Source organism: Monomorium pharaonis, chromosome 6 (assembly GCF_013373865.1).
Source record: "Monomorium pharaonis isolate MP-MQ-018 chromosome 6, ASM1337386v2, whole genome shotgun sequence".
In the NCBI taxonomy this organism is placed as follows: Eukaryota; Metazoa; Arthropoda; class Insecta; order Hymenoptera; family Formicidae; genus Monomorium; species Monomorium pharaonis.
In genome coordinates, this window is record NC_050472.1 from 13,298,474 (window position 1) to 13,320,078 (window position 21,605).

Here is a 21,605-nt window from a genome sequence, read left to right on the forward strand (position 1 = left end):
GCCCCTCACCGAAACGCAATTCCAGTCTCGATTTTATTTCCATAAAGCTAACATTCTGTAAATCCTGAACGGACTCGAGAATGGAACGCGTCTTTCCTCTCAAACTTGTTGCCAACGCAACGGTTTTCGCCGACTCACTCCAACGGTTCGCGCGCGCAATCAAATCAAATTGGGCAAGAAACTCATTTAGCGGGGACGAACCGTCAAACGTATCAGGCTTAAGTTTATAACCGAACTCGTCACGATCCTCCCCCGCGTCTATGGAACGCGAATCTTGTTCACGCGGAAAACCGGATTATTATTGGAAAGACTTAGCTGATTTCCATTTCCCCGTTGAGATTGCAACTGCCGCAGCGTTTCCAAGAACAGCAATTGTTGCCGCGCCTGCTTCTCACGCAATAAGCGGAGTTTGTCCATCAGAAATTGTAGACCCGGCACAGTCGTCTCAGACGCTTCCGCAGACGGCTCTGGAGTCTCTGGATGCCTCCTCTTTGCCGGTGTACGATGTAGAGAGCGTCCTCCGAACGCTTCCGACGGCCCCTTGACAGGAATCTCAGCAGGAATCTCCGCAGGAATCGTCGTCGCTATTTGAAAGTGGGTCCTCCTCGGCGAGAGCGTCGTCATTATGCGAACTCCTCGATTTCTCGAGAAATCTGTTGGCTCGTTGCTCGTCCGTTGATCCCGGACGAGCCCCCAAAAATGTTGTACTCTTTCACTGCTCTAGCACACACTCGCGCTCGCGTTTGGAAAAGAGAAGACACTGTTTTGTCTCAAGAAAGGTTTATTAACCAAACGTTTACAAGAACGAGCTTGAAACATGTCCGAACGCAGAGACGTGCCAAGAACAACAACAACACGACTTTTAACAACATTCACATGGCAACCAACTTCGTCTGTCACAGCTGACCGATCGATATATTGATTTCCACGATAGCCGACTACAGCTGCCATTCACAATGAGCGCGAGAAAACCGCGCTCATAACACGATTATAAAGCGAAATTTATTGCAATAAGAAAAATTTATCAAGTTTTTACACGTTGTTAGCGCATACACAACCAATTTTTGTTGTATGATCAGTACATATCACCTTACTGACTCACGCTTAGTCTCCCCCCCTCCCCCCCTCTCTCTCTCGTGTCTCTCAAGTTCTCCCCACTCTAGAATTGCTTACTGGTGAAGCCTACACCTACGTTGTGGAACGTTTCTAATACGATTACTACAATATGTCATAATATTAACACATACACTTAACACGCACTATCAATACTCATTTACAATTTGAAACATTTTAATTAACAAAATAATTATTTCAAACAACAGTTACTTGTATTTTAATTTTCGGCACACTACACTTTTTGTAACGGTCTTCCTACACTGGGTTCGTGGGACTCGTAACTTTTTTTTTCTATATGCACTACTTAGCAGCTGGGGCTGGGCTGAATCGGCTTGGCCGTCAGAGTGGTAAAGGGTATGCCAAAGTTTTTTCTCCTTTAGTCCGGATCCCTCTTTCCTCTTACTACAGAGTTATAGGTAGGAGAAGGAAAGGTGTCGGGTCTGTAAGACCTATAGTAGGAACTGAGAGTTAATATGACGGCTCAAAATCCAACAAAGAGTGCAAAAATTGAGCAAAAAATCTGAATTTTTTATATGATATAGCACGAAGCGTTGACTTGATCCCTGCAAAGTTTCTCCTGCTGTGGGTCCAGTAGTTTCGGAGTTACGCCCCTCGAAACAACTCCCTGCCCAAAACAAAAGTTAGATTATCGAAGGTTGCAATTTGAAAGGTACAGGGCAATCTGATGTGAAAAATGGCCCGGAAAAATTCAAACCGGTTGAAAAAAGCTTTAACTTGCGCCCTCAAATGTTTCGTTTTAATTTAAGTTTTGACAGCATTGCCGAAATAATTTTGGTGCTTTACCAATATGTGCATATTCATTTTTGTTTCAATATGTTTATGTTTTAAATTAAGCACCAAAATTATTTTGATAGTGCTGCGAAATTGAAATAAAACGAAAAATTTTAGCAGGCGAATTAAAGTCTTTTTCAACCGGCTTCTTTCATTTTTTAACCGGCTTTCGAGTTAACGCGCTTTTCAATCGGCTTCCGAATTAACGTCTTTTTCAATCGGCTTCCGAGTTAACGCCCTTTTCAAACGGCTGAGTTAGCACTCTTTTATTTGGAAGCGACGATGTATTCATAAAGTAACGGTAAAATTTGTTACCGTTATGCAGAAGAAAGTAACAATAATAAGTAACGCGTTATTTCGTAATCCTGATTTATTTTTGCGACAATACTGTATACATTTGCAATTTAATTTCTCCCATTAATATTCGAATTAGCGATTTTTAAAACCTTTGTATATCAAGTATATACTTGAACAGTTAAACTATATAGATTTGCAAGACCTAAATTCTCTGTATAAGAAATTTCAAGAAATTCGTATATAAGAAATGTATTCTTTAAAAGATTAAGGCATATATTCTACATAAGTTGATTAAAATTTTTTTTAGAATAATGGCCACTGATTTAGAAGCTAAAATTGAATTTATACAATTATGCGAGACATTGGAAGGTATTGCCAAAACACATAAAATTAAGAAAAAGGAGCAAATTTTGGAAACATTTATTGACAAATGTCGAAATATTGGCAATAAAATAAAAATCGAATATCCTAAATCGGTATGTATATACTATGTTATATGTGTATTGGACGGTAATTTAGTGTAAAAATAAATTCAGATTATTCTGGCCAATCATGACATTTGATTCAATTTTGTATTAGGATGTATCGCTCTATCCCATTTTAAGACTGATCTTACCTCATCTTGAACGACAGCGTGGGCCGCACAATTTGAAGCAAACTTCACTGGCAAAGCTTTACATTGATGTTTACGGTTTTGCGAAAAATAGCAATAATTATAAAAAATTAATAAATTATCGGTTGGTATTTCGTTATTGTAATATTAGATAACTTATATAAGATTTATTTTACATATTTACTATATACAGTTTATTTAAGACTTACATAGCTTATTTAAGATTTATTTGACAGAGCGAAACATATTACGTTATAAAATACAATTCTAATTTTAACATGTACATTTTCTTGGAAGAATTTTTTTCAAAAGTACAACATTATTTTAGAGAACCCATGTCGAATGAATTGCTAGATATGGAAAATGATTTTGCTAATAGAGCTTACTGCGTATTGGAAAAAAAGTTACCTCGAACTGGCACGGGATTTACAATTGCACGAATCAATACGTTTCTTGATGGTATATCTGAGAAAAGTGTAATGAGAAAGAAAAAGGTTGAAACGTTTCGTGTACTTTTCTGTCAGATTACGGGATTCGAGATGAAATGGGTGACGCGTATCATTCTTAAAGATTTACGACTTGGTATAAAAACGGAAAGAATACTACACAGTGCGTATATGACTTATCTCTAAAATGTTATGTTATTTTTAAATATTAAAATTTTTTAATATAAAAATTTTTTTTAAATAAATAAGGAAATCCTAAAATGATGAAATTATCGACATTACAAGGTATAAAATTTCCCAAACTAGCTTTGTAAAAATAAATTGCGGGATACGCCTTGAAACAGTACATTGTGTAACGAGGATAAAAAAGTGTAAAAGACAGTTCTTTCAGCACGAGTGCGTGACCTCGCCTTCAGCTTATCCACTTGCATGGGAGAAAGTCGATTCGCACGTGCTGCACATAGTATTCTTCATACGTGTTGAAAGTCGTCCTTTTCATGCCCCTCTTTACAAAGTCTATTTCCTACGAATCATTTATTTCACACAAGTAAACCATTATTTCACTGTTTGTCCACTTAGTAGATAGCGTGATAGAGAAAAGTATTATCTCTATGACTTTTCCTACATCTGCCTTTGTATAACACTTGCACCATCGGGAGCGTCCCAGATGCGCACAGTGTAAAACAGACACCATCAATCAGATTGCTGAGTTAGGATTAAGATGAATTTTGTAGAATTTGATTGGTGGTGTCCGTTTTATACTGTGCGCATCTGGGACTCACTCGCACCATTTCACGACACGCGCACGGTAACTTTCGCAGAATTATAAACGCTTCGTCGCAGGTTGTAGGACGAGAGATACACATGAGGAACCATCGAGTTTATTCAAGGGCTGTATTCAGAAATCACACTCTCCCAATTGCCGTTCAAAAACAGACCGAGAGCACTTGGATGGCTTGTTCAGAAACATTCCGGGTGCTCTTAATCGCTCTTTTACAGAGTGTAAGAGTCGTTCAACTGAGAGTCTAGAAAGCGTGGAAAGTAAATATCCAATTTAGCGATAGATTTAAAAGGAATAGGGAGCAAGAGGCATAGGTAAAAGACAAGATGGAAAAGGCAGCAATGATGATGAGAAAGGGAGATTGGAAACAAAAGATTCGGAAAAGACTGAATAAGGAGAATATGGTTGTTTGATAAATTGAACAGCAGCAGTGCATCACATGGGTTTGCAACTTTCCGTGTATGCATTTGGTCTGTGCGCATGTGCAGTGTGCGCATTTGGTCTGTGTCCGTTTGTTACTGTGTCCGTTTGTTACTGTGTCCGTTTATTACTGTGTCCGTTTGGTCTGTGTCCGTTTGTTACTGTGTCCGTTTTACTCAGCCTGTGTCCGTTTATTACTGTGCGCATCTGGGACGCTCCCGTGTGCGCGAAGTATTTCTCTGCACCACATGGGTTGCGATTTTCCACACTAAACAAAAAAGAATTAATATTGACGCGTGGCCAATATTGACACGTGGCCAATAATGACGCGTGGCCATTATTGACGTGGGCAAAATTGACGTGACCAATATTAACGCGTGGCCAATATTAACATGGCCAATCCACCCCTGTTTAATCGGGATCGTGGCCAATATTGACGTGGCAAATGTTGACGTGGTCAATATTTACGTGACCAATATTGACGTGGTCAATCGAGACCCTGACCAATATTGACGTGGTCAATCGGGACCGTGGCCAATATTGACGTGAGCAAACGGGTGCTACTCGATTGGACACGGACTCGACTGGACATGGTCTCGATTGCACACCGCCCCGATCGAACACAATTCTAATCTGACACAACCCCTATCGGACACAGACCCTTATTGAACACAACAGTGATTGGATACATAGCGTTTGAATCAGACACAGAATTAATTGCACGTGGACCTGATTGCGCACCGACCCGTTTGCACACGGATCTGATTGCATACGGACCCGATTGCACGGACTCGATTTCGCACCGACCCGTTTGCATACAGACCTGATTGCACACGGACCCGTTTGCGCACGGATCCGTTTGTGCACCGATCCGATTGCACACGATACAATTTTATATCGTAGAATATTGCAAAACAACCGAGATAACACAGAAAATTTATCAGAAATATTCATAAATATTTTACAAGTTTATTTTCAAAAAATATTTTTTATTTAAAATTATATAATTATTTTTCATAAACCATTAAAAAATGATACAAAAATTATTATCAACAATATATAGAATATGTTTTTAAAATGTACTGAAAAATGTTTATTGTATATGAACACAAAATATTTTTTATATTCTTTGATAATAATAGTATAAATATTCATTTTAAATATTTTTATACATATTTATCATAATTTTTTTATACCTGGCAAACTCGGACATAAAAATATGTACAAAATACACTCGGTCGAAAAAAAGCGGTACACCTAAAATTTGTCAAAAAAATCACTAAACTTCCAACGACGATAACTACGCGAGTAATAAAGATAGAAAGGTTTTAAAAAAAAAAAATTAAAGCTTTAAATGTCTACTTTAAGAATCGATTCATTAAAATTTTGCGTGATAATTTTTTTCAAAATGGCGTATGACAAAGCGAGACCATGCGAAATTGAGAAATATTGGTCCGAGTTTGCAACGATCCATGGCGTGAGGCAAGTATCGCAACTTAATTGGATAGAAAGCATGCAATAGAATAGAGTCTCCTCTTCAAAATGCTTTTTTGCTCGTCTCGATACGATGATTTCTCGCTGAGATGTGCGCATTTGAATAAAAAGGCAGTTTTTTACTTTAAATGCACATATCTCAGCGAAAAATCATCGTATCGAGACGAGTAAAAAAGCATTTTGAAGAGGAGACTCTATTCTATCGCATGCTTTTTATCCAATTAAGTTGCCATACTTGCCTCACGCCATGGATCGTTGCAAACTCGGACCAATATTTCTCAATTTCGCATGGTCTCGCTTTGTCATACGCCATTTTGAAAAAAATTATCACGCAAAATTTTAATGAATCGATTCTTAAAGTAGACATTTGAAGCTTTAATTTCTTTTTTTAGAAACCTTTCTATCTTTATTACTCGCGTAGTTATCGTCATTGGAAGTTCAGTGATTTTTTGATTTTTAGGTGTACCGCTTTTTTTCGAGTGAGTGTATTTATCATAAATATTTTTCTTTATAAATATTTTTTTATAAATATTTTATAAATATTTTGTGCTATCTGGGAATGCTGAGCCAATATTGAAATGTTTTGAGTTAAAATTACAATTTTCAGCTCTTTCAAACTACTCGTAGCATATTTGCCAGTTTGGGTGGAAAGTTGTGAACTCATGTGGTGCATTGAATGCTTTACGCGCGCGCGCACACACACACGCACGCACGCACACGGGGAGGGGATGCAGGAGGGACCTTCGGTTCCCTTCCGCACCTACCCCGTCCAAGTCGTTAACCCATGTACAATTTGCGAATCGTATCGTGCGCAATCGGTCCGTGTGCAATAAATTCTGTGTCCGATTCAACACGCGTCGCAAAATCATGCTGGTCTGCCGGAACTCCTACGTTCTTACGAACTGTTGAGAAGTGATGATACGATTCTTTTTCCGCGGTCGTAGAATGAGATATCATAGGATGATAGATTACGTAGTATGAGAGGACCGATTTTAGACTAATAGACCCGTATAGACTTCTGCATAACACGAAATGCATAATGCATAAGAGAATTAACCAATCAAAGGTCTTTATTTCTATCCTGAGAAGAGAAATAAACAGCTCTGATTGATTAATTCTCTTATGCGTCATGCACTATGCGTTATGTGCGGGGCCCTAAAGCCTCGTCTACAGAAATCGCAAGCAGCCAGTTACGACTTGCGACAGTCAATGAGCGCCTAGTTTCTAGTTAAAGCTCGATAGTCATTGGCTGTCGCAAGTCGCAACTGGTTGCTTGCGACTTCTGTAGACAAGGCTCAAAGGCCCATCTACAATGGAAAGTTGTAGGCCACAGCAGTAGTCGTAGAAAATATTTTCATTTCGTACTGCCTTACTGCTTACGGCCTACAGCAGACATTGAGCCAATTCGGTGCGTGCTTACGATGAGCGTTCGGGCGTTCTGTTCGGGTTTTTGGTCGCCTCTCTATTATAACTGGCTTGTATGTTACTGCTACGTCGTCTGTATTGGGTGCTTTCCATTTAGTGACACAAGTCGACACAAATATCGTTCTATCTTTGTTACTTATTGAACACAAAAAAAAGATAGAATAATGCTTGTGTCGACTTGTGTTACTAAATGGAAAGCACCCATTGTAGACAGTATGGCCGTAGATTTAGCGCTGTTACGACTAAAACACTCCATTATAGATGGCCCTTAATTCCTCGTGTCGGCTAGCGACGTGCTGCCGCGATACAAAGTTTGATTCCGAATGGAGTCTGGATGTCGTGGCCTGGTTGCACAAATGAACTTTGAAATCGGAATAGTCTGTAATTCTTTATTCGTTCTTGTATGTACAACTTGGAGTACGGTCGCACGTGGTTACGCGACGAGTCTCGCGCATATGACGAGAATTACTGGCCACGAGAACATCGCCGTGCGTGAATCGCGTCGTGACGAAATCGCAACGATGACGGACACTTTGGACGGAATTCATAGACCAATCTTAAGTTCAAGAATTGTTTTAAGTTTAGCTTCGAGCAGACTTGAGACTTACTTAACTAATGAAATAACAGCATTGACGTCTCAAGATCGTGCTTAAGATGGGTCTTGAATAAGATCGGTCTATGAATTTCGTTCTTTGACATGTCCCGTGCTTTTGACGGGTTTGTGGTCGAACGTGTCGGTCCTCTCACTTACGAATCTCATGCCGGCGGTAAGTTATTCGCTTTCGTTCAATCTATTCGTGCGAGTAAGCGCGCGGAGTTGATCTCGTGACGGAATCTGGTCGGGCCGTTGTTCGTGAATCTTCCCGGCCGCGAAAGGAACAAAAAAAACGGTGACGTCGTTCGCCGGTGGCGAATTTTCGTTGGATTCTGCAGAATCACGGAGCGGGAAGCCAACGGTATTGGATGCGCATTGATCAGCGAGCTCCGGCGCCGGTTTTTCACGCGGCGATTACCTGCCGCCGGCTTTGCTGCTCCGGCTCGTGCTGACGCACTTGAAGCGCGTCGAAGCCTGCGACTGATCGTTTAGCCAATCTATCAGGTGGCTTGGTCGTTTTCTTTCGCAATTTCCATGCGATCCGAAACACGTCTACAATGAGTCGTTAGTCGTTGATCATAAGAAATCTAGCCAATCACAGTTGATCTTAGAGAAGAATAAGCGAACATGATTGGTTAAATTTTTTACGACCAACGATTAATGACTTATTGTAGACGAGTCTTAAAGAGTAATGTTTTATCGTTCCCTCTTTCCATTTTAACTAGCAATACATGGTTTGTTCGCGTCGCGTCGACCCGACATGCTTCTACTTATTCCAACGCACTCTAATAGGTTGGCGTCATCGGAATCAACGTATTGGAGTGCGTTGGAGTGAATAGGAGCATGCCGGGGCATGTGACGCGAACATACTCCTAGTCTTATTACATATATGGAAAGTGACAAAGCGCAGAAGCAGTAATTTTGCAAGTGTTACCGTATGCGTGTCGTGAGATAACGTATGCATGTTTAACGAAGGTAAAGGTGTGAAAAATAATCAAACTTGCAGAAAAAGTCGTGCTAGAAACTTTTTCGTCACGATTACGTCATTTTTGTTACGTCATTCATCTATTAGGACAAAAACTGTATAATAAAGTTAAAGTATGAAGACTAGAACCAGGAGACCTAATCAAGTCTGATTTTGCCTCCAAAAGTGAGGCGAAAATCTGTTAGAAACGTAGTACCAAATGGTGGCGCTGGCAACGATGACCCATAGGCCGGTATTCATAGTCAAATCTTATTTTAATATCATCTCAAGTAATGTCTTAAGATGCTAATACGGCTCTGTGATTGGTTGATGGCATCTTAAGACTGTACTTAAGATGATCTTAAATATAAGAATCGACTATGAATACCGGCCAATAGACTTATTAGAATAGACTGCTTATGAGGTGAAAAAACGGTGGTGGGGGTATCCGTCACTGAGAAAAGAATAACTGTCGTTAACATGGGTTGTTATCCTTTTCTAGTGGGCGTGACTTCGTAGCAGAGCGTGCGCGCTGTGCGTGTGACTTTAGCAACTTACAGCATAACAAAATGTGCATCAAATTTGTGAGACTATGTATAAGAGGTTATAAAACATTATATATACACTGTCACGACTTTTCCTGACCGGGAAAGCCGCGAGCAAAAAGCAGCGAGACCGATAGGGTAACCGGTACCCCCGATGCCGTGTTTGTCGCGCTCGAATCTCGGCCACGCGTTATCACGAAAATTGTTGGGCGCCAGACGCGCTCGACGACGCGTCAATTCGCGAAAATCGTTACGCCAAGGTGTCCTCGATCCTCGCGCGACAATCTCGACCAGCTCTGCCTAACGGTAGAGGGGCGGGGTGAAGCGTAAGGGAGCAGGCGAATGCGGTAACACGAAGGGGCGGACGACACACCAGACAATTAGGCTCTGAATTTAACAGATAACGATCTTTATTAAAAATTAATAATCAGACGAAAACAATAATATCGCGGGACGCGGCATGCGGCGCTCCGACAATGCGGCGCCCCGGCGCGAGGCAAACCAAACAGAAACGCGAACGATACGCGGGAAGCTCCCGCGGTAGGCACGCGGCCGACAAGGACAGACGATGGAATCTCCCGCGCACAATGAATTTCGGACGTTCGAACGTGCCGACACTCCCGGCAACTAGAGAACGCGACCACGTGTCTCGCGGGGGTCACACAATAATCGCCGGCCGCTACCGCACTACACACCGTCGCGAAACCGGAAGTCCCGTCCACCCGCTACTCGCGACGCGATACTCGCTCGCGCGAGGGCTTTGCGGCGAACACGGTCGAGGGGAATCTCCGATGGAACCCACGCGTCTTCACGATCGTCCTCCCCGTGGCTCGGCGCTTCGGCGTCCCGTCCGCTTGCATCCGATATATACCCAATTAATGACACGATCGTATGACCGCCCTGCGGTCCACGCGAGTCACGCACCAACACAAAAGCGGATGCAGAACGGGCCCGGGAACACCTCGCCGGCCGGCAACCGCTTACAGTAACTTCTCTGGACAGGCCACCTCACCGATAATGTCCTGGCGACGTCCTCCCTCGTCTCCAGGCTCGTCCCTTTTGTTTGGTTGCAGCCTCGCACTAGCCACACCGATAATTTCGATAAGGGACACGACACGCAACTTCACGGTAGGGCCGCTCGCACGCAAAAGCGGGGTGGATCGCGGTCGATCCCGGATCGACGCCGCGACCCCCCGTCCAGTCATGCGCATTGTTTCCGCGCCGCGACCCAATTGCTGCAAGGCACGCAGTCCTGCGTACGCAGGGACCTGCGCGCCGTAATCCTTCCGGGGGCCTCGCAGGCCCCCGCGAAATTCTCTTTCTCCCGCTGGGCCACTTCCCGAGCCGGGGCAGCGCACGCGGGGACCTCCGTTCCTCGTGAGAGGGCTCGACGCCTTCCTCGATGCGTTTTATCCCATCCGGGCTCCTCCACAGCCCTTCGGGACGTTCCGTCGTGGTGTTGGCGGGCACCGCCGCTTTAGGCTCCGGCCGTGGCCCTCCCAGGGCCACGCCGAATCCCCGTGCGGGCCGCGTGCTCGTCTCTCCCGGGCACCGGTGGCGTCCTTCCTCCTTCCCCGCATCGTCGTCGCTCTCTCTCCTCTCTCGCTCTCTCTCGTCGCATTCCATCGGAAGACGGCCGCCGCGCAAAGAAATCAAAAATATAAGAAATTAATGCTACGCTCGCTAGGTCTGTCGCGGTTCCCCATGGAGATCCCCTCTCGCCTCTCGCCTATTTTCCCCGTACGGCGCGAAATCGCAGCCTGTGACGGGGGAGGAACGCTGCTACTCGTGGCAGCTGAGCTACCACGTCACAACTCCCCCACGCCAAGAGGATCCCTACCAGCTCGGCGGCCCGCCCTGCGGCCACCGGCCAGCGCGAGCGCATCCGAGATCTCCACGGGTCACCCGACAGTCGAGGTCACGCCAAGGACGAAACACCAAAAAAAAACTTTAATTCACCTTGCGGCAACTTGAATCCTGTTGCCAATCAAACAACCAAAACAAAAGAAAAATAACCACAATCCGCAATTTAACTCTCGCGATTCCGTCGACATTCCCCACACGCACGGCTCGATCCCGGGGCGCGCCGCGGCGCTACCCCGTTCCCGCCCCTCTCGCGGCCGCACGATAGGCTACGACCACCCGGGTCGGGACGCAGGGAGTTCAGGAGGATCTCACACCTCTCTTCGCTAACCACCACCACGGTCCGGTCTTCGCGGACCCCGATAACTCCCTGTAGAACGACGTTAACAATATAGCTACCATCACCAGACAAAACAATACAAAACGACAAACAAAGAAAAAAAAATCAAGGCGCAGGGCGCTCATTCTTCTTTCTCCCTTCGCGCCCCAACGCAACAGTCAACCCCTAGAGGGACTCTACACATCCAGTGGTTCCTGGTAGGGCTTCAGGTCCTTGATATGGACCTTCCCAACACTTCCCCCCGTCAAATCGGCGAGCTCGTAGACCACCGGCGACAGAATCCTTCTTATTATGAAAGGGCCGTGAAACTTTCGCGCCAACTTTGCCGAAAAGTGCCGCGCTCCCGACGATAATACGTGGTGCCGCTTCAGCACTTGTTCGCCCACCTCAAATTGGCGGTCGCGATGTCGGCGATTATAATATTTCGCCTGTTTCTCTTGGGCCGCCTCGAGGTTCTCGACCACCCACTCCTGCAGTGCCTCGAGGCGCTCCATACGTTCTCGCCACTCAGCCGGTTCGGTTCGCTCGACCTCGACGGCCGCTTCGTCCCGATACAGTCCCACCGGCGGTGGCTCCCGTCCCAAATTCAGAAAGGCCGGTGTCGCCTGTAAAGACGTATGGTGTGCCGAATTATACGCGAATCGAAATTCATGCACGTGCACGTCCCACTCACGGTGATCCCTATCCACGAACGCGGTGATCATCGTCTTTAATACGCGGTTCACGCGCTCGACCGGGTTGGCCTGCGGGTGGTAGGGCGGAACCGTCGCGTGGTGAATACCGCACCTCTGCGTCAAAGCCTGTATGTCTCTGTTAACGAACTCCGTCCCGTTATCGGTTAGAAGCACGCGCGGCGTACCCCACCGATAAATGACCAACTCTTCTATCGCTTCGCGGATTCTCTTCCCGGTAGCTTTTCGAAGTGGGCAGCACTCCACCCACTTTGTGAAGAGATCCTGAAGGACGAGTAAATACGAATGTCCCGCTTTACTGGTTGGGAGAGGACCCATAATGTCTGCCGCGACTACCGTCCACGGTGACTCTATCACTCTTTGTCCCATCAAACCGGCTGGAGCGTCCTGCTCCACCTTTGTTCTCTGACACGTGTCACACCGACGCACGTACTCCGCCACGTCCCGATACATGCGCGGCCAGTGATACCGCAACGCAATTCGCTGGTACGTCTTATCGACCCCCAAATGTCCGGCGTGAGGAGGATCGTGGTTCTCGCGGATCACTTCCCGTCGCGTCTCCCTTGGTACTACTCTTTTCCACTGGTCCCTGTCGCCGACAACCCTCGCGATGCCGCGCGTCTTTCTCACATATAGCTCGTCGCCCTCCAATTTCCAGTCAGGGTACCGCCGCGGATTTCTCGTTATTTCTTCCGCTCGCCCGACGTACCACTGGTCGTCCGTCGCGATCGCGGCGCAGAGTTCCTCGCCCCCTTCGTACATTCGCGAGAGGGCGTCCGGCACGTGATGCATGGCCCCCTTCCGATATTCAATCACGTAATCGTATTCTAGGAGCTCTAACGCCCATCTCGCTAGTCGGCCCGTAGGGTTTCTTAAATTGTGCAGCCACCGTAGGCTGTTGTGGTCTGTTACCACCGTGAAACGATAGCCCTCTAGATAGGGCCTGAATTTTCGAATTGCCCAAACAACCGCTAAACACTCCTGTTCCGTCGTGGAGTATTTCTTTTCCGCGTCCGATAACGAGCGACTTGCGTACGCGATGACGTGTTCGGCTCCCCCGATCTCCTGCGATAGTACCGCGCCTAAGCCCACCGAACTAGCGTCTGTCTGCACTACAAACGGCTTCTCAAAGTCCGGACACGATAATGTGGGAGAATTCACGAGACACGATTTTATCACCTCAAAAGCTTGCTTTTGAGTGTCCCCCCACTCCCAAGAGCGGTTCTTCCTTAAAAGGCTCGTCAATGGCTCCAATCGGGCCGCACACTGTGGTATAAAACGTCGATACCACGACGCCATACCGATAAAACGACGCAATTGACGAATGTTGCGCGGCGGCGGGTACTCTAGAATAGCGACCGTCTTCTCCGGGTCTACCGTTAGCCCTTCGTGTTGTACCAAAAATCCGAGATATTTAACTTGCGAGCGACAGAACTTGCTCTTGTCCGGGTTAATAGTGAGGCCCGCTTCTCCGATACGATTGAACACGCGCCCGAGCCAGTGGAGGTGTTCCTTGAAAGTTCTTGTTACGATAACGATATCGTCAAGATAAGCGAACGCGTGCGGTTCCATCTCGGGCCCTATCAATCTATCTAAAAGTCTCTGAAACGTTGCGGGGGCTCCCGTGAGCCCATACGGCATGCGTGTAAATTGAAAGAGCCCCTTCCCTGGGACTGTAAAGGCGGTATATTCCTTACTATTCTTTTCCAGAGGGATCTGGAAGTAGGCCTGGCTCAAGTCTATCGTCGATATGTATCGCGCCGCTCGCAGCTTGTCTAATATCGAGTTCATGTACGGCAGTGGGTACGCGTCCTTTTTCGATACGTCATTTAACTTCCGGAAGTCCAGGCAAAACCGATACGTGCCGTTCGGCTTCTTTATCATTACTATTGGCGTGGACCACTCGCTATTCGAGGGTTCTATAATGCCGGCCTCCAACATTTTATCTACCTCCTCGTAGATAGCCTGTTGTATTTTCGGCGACACGGGGTAGTACCGCTGCTTTATCGGCGCGTGCCCCCCGACGTCGATACGATGTTCCGTTAGGGTGGTCGTTCCTGGTCTCTTAGGGTCACCGATAACCTCCGTTCTCAGAAATTCAGCTAATTCGCGATTTTCCGCGGCCGATAGCTCGCTCAATCCCCCCCGTGAGGTGTCGGGCGTTAGACTCGCGTTCGCCTCCTCGCGTTGTACCGCCCCTTCTCCCCGCGTCTCTCTAGAATCGTTTTCGCTGTCCGTCCGCTGACCGCCGGTCGCCCCCCCCGTTAACGCGGCCGATAACGACCGGGTGGTCTCGGTCTCCAGAGAGAACCGCCTCGTCGGGTCGTCCCCGAAAGCCCATGTCTTCGCCGAAAAATTCACGACTATCCCGAAAGCCGACAAAAAATCCATGCCCAGAATGCACGGTAAGCCGACCGTAGGTAGTGCGTACGCCCTCACCGTTCGTTTCCGATTACTCAGCTCGAACGGGATCTCTACCTCCCCCCTCACTCTTGTCGTTTGTCCGGTCGCGGTGGTCACCCGCCGATCCGCGGCCGGACGGAACCGAAAACCTAAACGTCTTACCAAATCAATCCGCCCCCAGTATTGTGCGGCTCGATCCGGAATCCAACAGCGCGCGAACGCTATGGCCCGATATCTCGACGTTAAGAAAGGAGAGATAGGAGTCCCTTAACCCAAACGAATTGCAGACATAGTCGGTCTGAATCGTCGCAACCGCACCCTCGGGGCCGATAGGTGCAGGAGTCGGACCGCCCCCGGGTCGCGACCCCCCTACGCGTTTCCCGAACACGTGGGACAAGAGCGCGTCGTGACCCCGGCCCTCCCGCACCGATAGCAGTGCATCCGCGGGGCCTCCTTACAATCGCGCGCGTAATGTCCCGTTCCCTCGCAATTCCAGCACTTTCCAGTAAGTGCCCGTGCCCCGCTCGGGCCTGGCGTCGCCGTAGATGTACTCGGGGCGGCCGGCGTGGCTTGCGCGCTCGCATCGCCACCCGCGGCCGGTCTCTTTTCCTTCTTGTTTTTCGCCATTCCGCTCCCCCCCCCGGGGGCCGACACTCCCAACGCGGCAATCGTATCCGTCGTCCGTCCGTGACGGTTCCCTTCTCTCGGCGGCCGATACGCGAGATCCGGAAATAATGACCTCTCCGGGGGTGGTGGGGCCCGATAACTTTGCGCGGCGCGGTGACAGCTCTCCGCGCGCGCCGCCAGCAATTCTAATGCGTCTAAATCCGTCACCGCTTCCCGCGGCACCATCGCTTGCAGGCGCGGTAGCATGTGGCGGTGCGCGTACCCGATCTTCTCTGCTTCGCCCCACGGCGGCGTTAAACGGTCAAACATGGTGCCCAAACACGTCAAATAGTCGACGACGGACTCCCGCTCCCCCTGGGTACGGTGCATTATCTCGTCCCGTAGCGCGAATTGGAAATCCGGGTCCCCAAAGCGCACCCGCCACGCGGCCTTAAACGCCGCCCAGGTCGTCAAGCGCGCCTTCTTACCCCGGAACCAGTGCAGCGCGATCCCCGACAAAAAGAACGGCAGACAACGCAAAATATCCGCATCATCCAACGGAATAAACTCGCGGCCCTCCTCGATCCGTATCAAGAACGTCTCGGCGTCCTCTCCGCGCGTTCCCGAAAACTTCAAGTTCCACTTCCGCATAATATTGTATGCGTTACCCATGGAGCCGCCCCCCCACTCCCGGGGGTAGTGGCCCCCGCTTTCTCTCGACGGCCCCGCGTGAACGTGGCCGATCGGCCCCCTCGCAACCTCATATGGGCTATCCGGTCGGTCCCCCTCCCCCTCGGGTAGGGCTAGATGGTCCGAGTCCGACATCTTACGGCTCTCGGCCCCTTCCGCAGACTCGCCCGTAAACGCGGCCTGTTCCTGGCGCAGTAATCGGAGCGCTAATACGGAGTCCGATCCGTCTGTAGATAACCGGCGCCGCTCTAATTCCGCGATCAGCTGTTCGCGGTCGGCGGTGAAGATCCACGAGTCGTCTCTCCCTCGCCGGTTCATGCGGTCTCCCCGGGGACGCTGCCCGCGTCCCTATTATTTCGGGCCGCCCCGCGACGCCCGGTGTCCGCACAACCCGACACCGGTCTCGAACGCGAAGGTACACTCGTCGTGGACTGCGCGAGAAGGACCAAATCGCCAGTGGTAAACGCGACTCCCGCACGAAAATATCCCGTCGAATTATTACACTAACTCATACACAAAAAGGAAACAGAGCACAATACCAAAAACATTGGAAGTCAATAGCAAAGATTAGTTATAAAGACGATGTTTCCACCAGCACAAAAAAAGTGTAGGTACGCGTGTGCAAATATTCGCCCCGTTCACGAAATTAATTGATCGGCCTGCGAAACAACACTACGTCACACGATAGAGATCCAAAGTTATTCCGAGAGAAAAAGAGAAAAAAAAATTTTCAGATGCTCCGCTCTGAAAGATTAGTAGCAAAACAGCCTCTCCTCCCGAGGAGCGACCGACAATAATAACAGGACGACCAAAAAAAAATAATTCCTCTAGAGCTAGGCTCCCGCGGAGGTAATGTTTGCACACATAATCGAGTATTAATTCATCGATCCGTCAATTACCGGTTAACACCGAATTGCTGGTGGAATGCCACGAAAAAAAAAGAAATTAGTAAGGCTTCACACGATCGAAAGAAAAAAAAAGTAATGAGAAAAAAAAACAGAAACGAGAAAAAAAAACATTAATTAATCGTAAAGCACTCCGACCGGTCTCGCAAAGCGATAAATCACGAAAAAGAAAAAAAAGAAATTGATAAGTCAAATCTCTCACCGAAATGGCATAAGTCACATAAAGATAATAAGGCACACAATTCAAATATTCAGCGATTAAATCATCGAATTCAATAACTCAAATAAATCATATACAGCAGCGCACACCGAGGGACGAGAAATAAGTTCGAACAATATTTCGTATTTATGGCGATTTCCTTTCAATTCTCTGCGTGCTCGCAATAACGCTCTTTTCGTAAATCATAACATCTCCGTCCTTGGTAATTTAACTCTAAGCTCAACGTTACGGCCTCTCTTCCCAAAGTTTTACTAGCGGCCTTTCGGCCGGGAAGTATTTACGTACGAGCAACCCCGTACTAGCAAAAAGAAATTAATAATTAGGAGCACGACGTGATCTACTCGTGATATTGTTATCGTTTGCTCTTTACTTTGGCCGTTGGCAATGGGCCTTTCGATACTCGAGTTCTCTCTCCGGTATTTAATTCGTCGTGGAAAGAAGTCCCACGGCTCGTATCCGGTGCTCCCTTCAAAGACTCGATAATACTATGAGAGAGAGAAATGGAAAACTTTCGGACGTTTCTCACTACTCTACTTGCACGCTCTTTCGCCACTTATTTTCTCCTCCTCCCTCGGTACCAGCCGACAAACACAAGAAATAGCAATATATCACACAATAAAATAAAATATCAATATCAAAACACAATATAGTAAATAACAGTAGTAAAAAAAAATATCACATCATATGTCAATCGCAATAATATTCACAATATCATTGGAGCGTACGCCGCGAGACGAGAAATAAGTGCGAACAATACTTCGTGTTTACCGCGATCTCGGGGCATTCCTTCCGTTTCTTTCCTTCTTCAACACAATAGACTCGACGATAGCTATCTTACTCGCTCGTCAACAAGATCTCAAGATCACCAAAATCTTCCCTGAGCCATTCAACAACACAGCGAACGGTACGAACTCGAGCGCGCTTCGGAATTCCAATCGTTGTTTTCGTCCTCTCGCAAATTCTTGCGCGCCTCGAAATTTACTTGTACTTTCGTATTCTAGCTCACAAAAAAAACTTCGCTCGTACCGACAAAACAAAAAAAAATCTACAGAGCCTCTCCTGGCTCGTTTAATTTTCTTAGGAAATTGCCCTCGCCACTTATTCCTCTCTCGTCTCCCGACGCAAACCCGACAATCAACATAAACTTTCAATAATATTAATTCAATATAATTCACAAAATATCAAACACAATATATGCAAAATATCACCAAAAGAAAAGTTCGCCTTTGTAAGCGGGAAAAGGGGAGACCAAAAAAAAAATGTAACTCGGAGCCCCCCTCCTTTTCCCCGCGCCAGCCGCTCGACCCGATAGTGCGCGATAACCGCTTTGCCCCCCTCAACTTGAGGGCCCCACGTTGGGCGCCAAATTTTTGTCACGACTTTTCCTGACCGGGAAAGCCGCGAGCAAAAAGCAGCGAGACCGATAGGGTAACCGGTACCCCCGATGCCGTGTTTGTCGCGCTCGAATCTCGGCCACGCGTTATCACGAAAATTGTTGGGCGCCAGACGCGCTCGACGCGTCAATTCGCGAAAATCGTTACGCCAAGGTGTCCTCGATCCTCGCGCGACAATCTCGACCAGCTCTGCCTAACGGTAGAGGGGCGGGGTGAAGCGTAAGGGAGCAGGCGAATGCGGTAACACGAAGGGGCGGACGACACACCAGACAATTAGGCTCTGAATTTAACAGATAACGATCTTTATTAAAAATTAATAATCAGACGAAAACAATAATATCGCGGGACGCGGCATGCGGCGCTCCGACAATGCGGCGCCCCGGCGCGAGGCAAACCAAACAGAAACGCGAACGATACGCGGGAAGCTCCCGCGGTAGGCACGCGGCCGACAAGGACAGACGATGGAATCTCCCGCGCACAATGAATTTCGGACGTTCGAACGTGCCGACACTCCCGGCAACTAGAGAACGCGACCACGTGTCTCGCGGGGGTCACACAATAATCGCCGGCCGCTACCGCACTACACACCGTCGCGAAACCGGAAGTCCCGTCCACCCGCTACTCGCGACGCGATACTCGCTCGCGCGAGGGCTTTGCGGCGAACACGGTCGAGGGGAATCTCCGATGGAACCCACGCGTCTTCACGATCGTCCTCCCCGTGGCTCGGCGCTTCGGCGTCCCGTCCGCTTGCATCCGATATATACCCAATTAATGACACGATCGTATGACCGCCCTGCGGTCCACGCGAGTCACGCACCAACACAAAAGCGGATGCAGAACGGGCCCGGGAACACCTCGCCGGCCGGCAACCGCTTACAGTAACTTCTCTGGACAGGCCACCTCACCGATAATGTCCTGGCGACGTCCTCCCTCGTCTCCAGGCTCGTCCCTTTTGTTTGGTTGCAGCCTCGCACTAGCCACACCGATAATTTCGATAAGGGACACGACACGCAACTTCACGGTAGGGCCGCTCGCACGCAAAAGCGGGGTGGATCGCGGTCGATCCCGGATCGACGCCGCGACCCCCCGTCCAGTCATGCGCATTGTTTCCGCGCCGCGACCCAATTGCTGCAAGGCACGCAGTCCTGCGTACGCAGGGACCTGCGCGCCGTAATCCTTCCGGGGGCCTCGCAGGCCCCCGCGAAATTCTCTTTCTCCCGCTGGGCCACTTCCCGAGCCGGGGCAGCGCACGCGGGGACCTCCGTTCCTCGTGAGAGGGCTCGACGCCTTCCTCGATGCGTTTTATCCCATCCGGGCTCCTCCACAGCCCTTCGGGACGTTCCGTCGTGGTGTTGGCGGGCACCGCCGCTTTAGGCTCCGGCCGTGGCCCTCCCAGGGCCACGCCGAATCCCCGTGCGGGCCGCGTGCTCGTCTCTCCCGGGCACCGGTGGCGTCCTTCCTCCTTCCCCGCATCGTCGTCGCTCTCTCTCCTCCTCTCTCGCTCTCTCTCGTCGCATTCCATCGGAAGACGGCCGCCGCGCAAAGAAATCAAAAATATAAGAAATTAATGCTACGCTCGCTAGGTCTGTCGCGGTTCCCCATGGAGATCCCCTCTCGCCTCTCGCCTATTTTCCCCGTACGGCGCGAAATCGCAGCCTGTGACGGGGGAGGAACGCTGCTACTCGTGGCAGCTGAGCTACCACGTCACAACACATATATAAATAAAATATTTTAGCATGTAGCTTATAGTTTTAATAATGTTTAATACTATGCAACATTTTATTTCCTATTATATTTTATATTATATATATTTGATTTTTTAGTTTTACAATTTTAAATAAATATATATATATTTAAATATATATATATATATATATATATATATACAGGCTGTCTGGTATTTTTTAATGGGATGTTTATGAGCAGGTAGAACGCATGGAACTGAACAGAAAAGTACTTTACCGTTTTTCCATTTTCGCAATAATTAACAAGTTACCCAGCAAACACAAAGTTACATGTAACGTGCTTGTTAGTTGTAATTTCCCACTCAACAATGTAATTGTAATATAATACGTGTGTTATATTACAATTACATTGTTGAGTGGGAAATTACAACTAACAGGAACGTTACATGTAACTTGGTGTTTGGTGGGTATAGACTTGTAAAATTTTCTGTATTAGCCCGGCCTACCGGCAAATGCAAGCGCGCCGAGCGCCCGGCCGCGTAACGCTAAATTTTCCCTTCGAGTTATGATAGTTCCCTTACCTTTTTAAATAAAAATAAAATTTTTTAACGACAAAAAGTATGTGTGTACGTTTACATACATGTGTACAAAAAATGTCAGTTGTAATGCTTAAAGAAGTGATTTTATACTAAAATTTTCTTAAATTAAATAAATATTGTTTATAAGTCAAATATTTAATAAATTCATATATTCGTAAATTTACACGGAGAAAATTTTATAATAACATTATGTACGATTTATTATTTATGATAGTAACCACTGTAAGAAGAAATTTCAGAGAATTATATCATATAAGTAGTGTAAATATTGTCGTAATTTGATGAAAAACATAATAAAAATTTTCATAATTCCTCCTTGGCCCGCGTTTACTACTTACCATAGTAATTTTTATCATAAAGTTTTTTTCGTGTATTATAAGTCTATCACAAGGATTAATTTTATTAAAAATATAAATATCCTAGTTATTTAATTTTTAATTAAGAATATAAAGTTGAAACAAACATTTTATTTGGTTGTCATTTCTATTTTAATCGATAAAATTTTCTAATGTTTTTTGAAGAAGCATAAATTTTGTTTCGCGAGAATATGATAACAGCTTTTTTTAAAATTTATAATGACAGTTTACGACGTTTAAGACTATCATCAAAAAAATATTTTTTATTAAAAATAATCGTTATTTATTAAAAAAATAAATTTAGTAATCACTTATTTAAGCATTAAAACTGATATTTTTTGTACACATGTATGTACACGTACAC

General features: G+C 46.9%; 1 protein-coding gene across 3 annotated transcripts in view; it reads left to right on the top strand.

The window, feature by feature from the left end:
• The window catches only part of LOC105834969, a 153,325-nt gene that overhangs the window by 64,664 nt on the left and 67,056 nt on the right, over nucleotides 1-21,605 (top strand). For all 3 annotated transcript variants that reach the window (XM_036288239.1, XM_036288240.1, XM_036288241.1), the window contains 3 exons: nucleotides 2,513-2,681; nucleotides 2,785-2,942; nucleotides 3,147-3,427. In XM_036288239.1, the coding sequence (XP_036144132.1) occupies nucleotides 2,513-2,681; nucleotides 2,785-2,942; nucleotides 3,147-3,427 (608 nt within the window). The remainder of the gene's footprint in view (nucleotides 1-2,512; nucleotides 2,682-2,784; nucleotides 2,943-3,146; nucleotides 3,428-21,605) is intronic.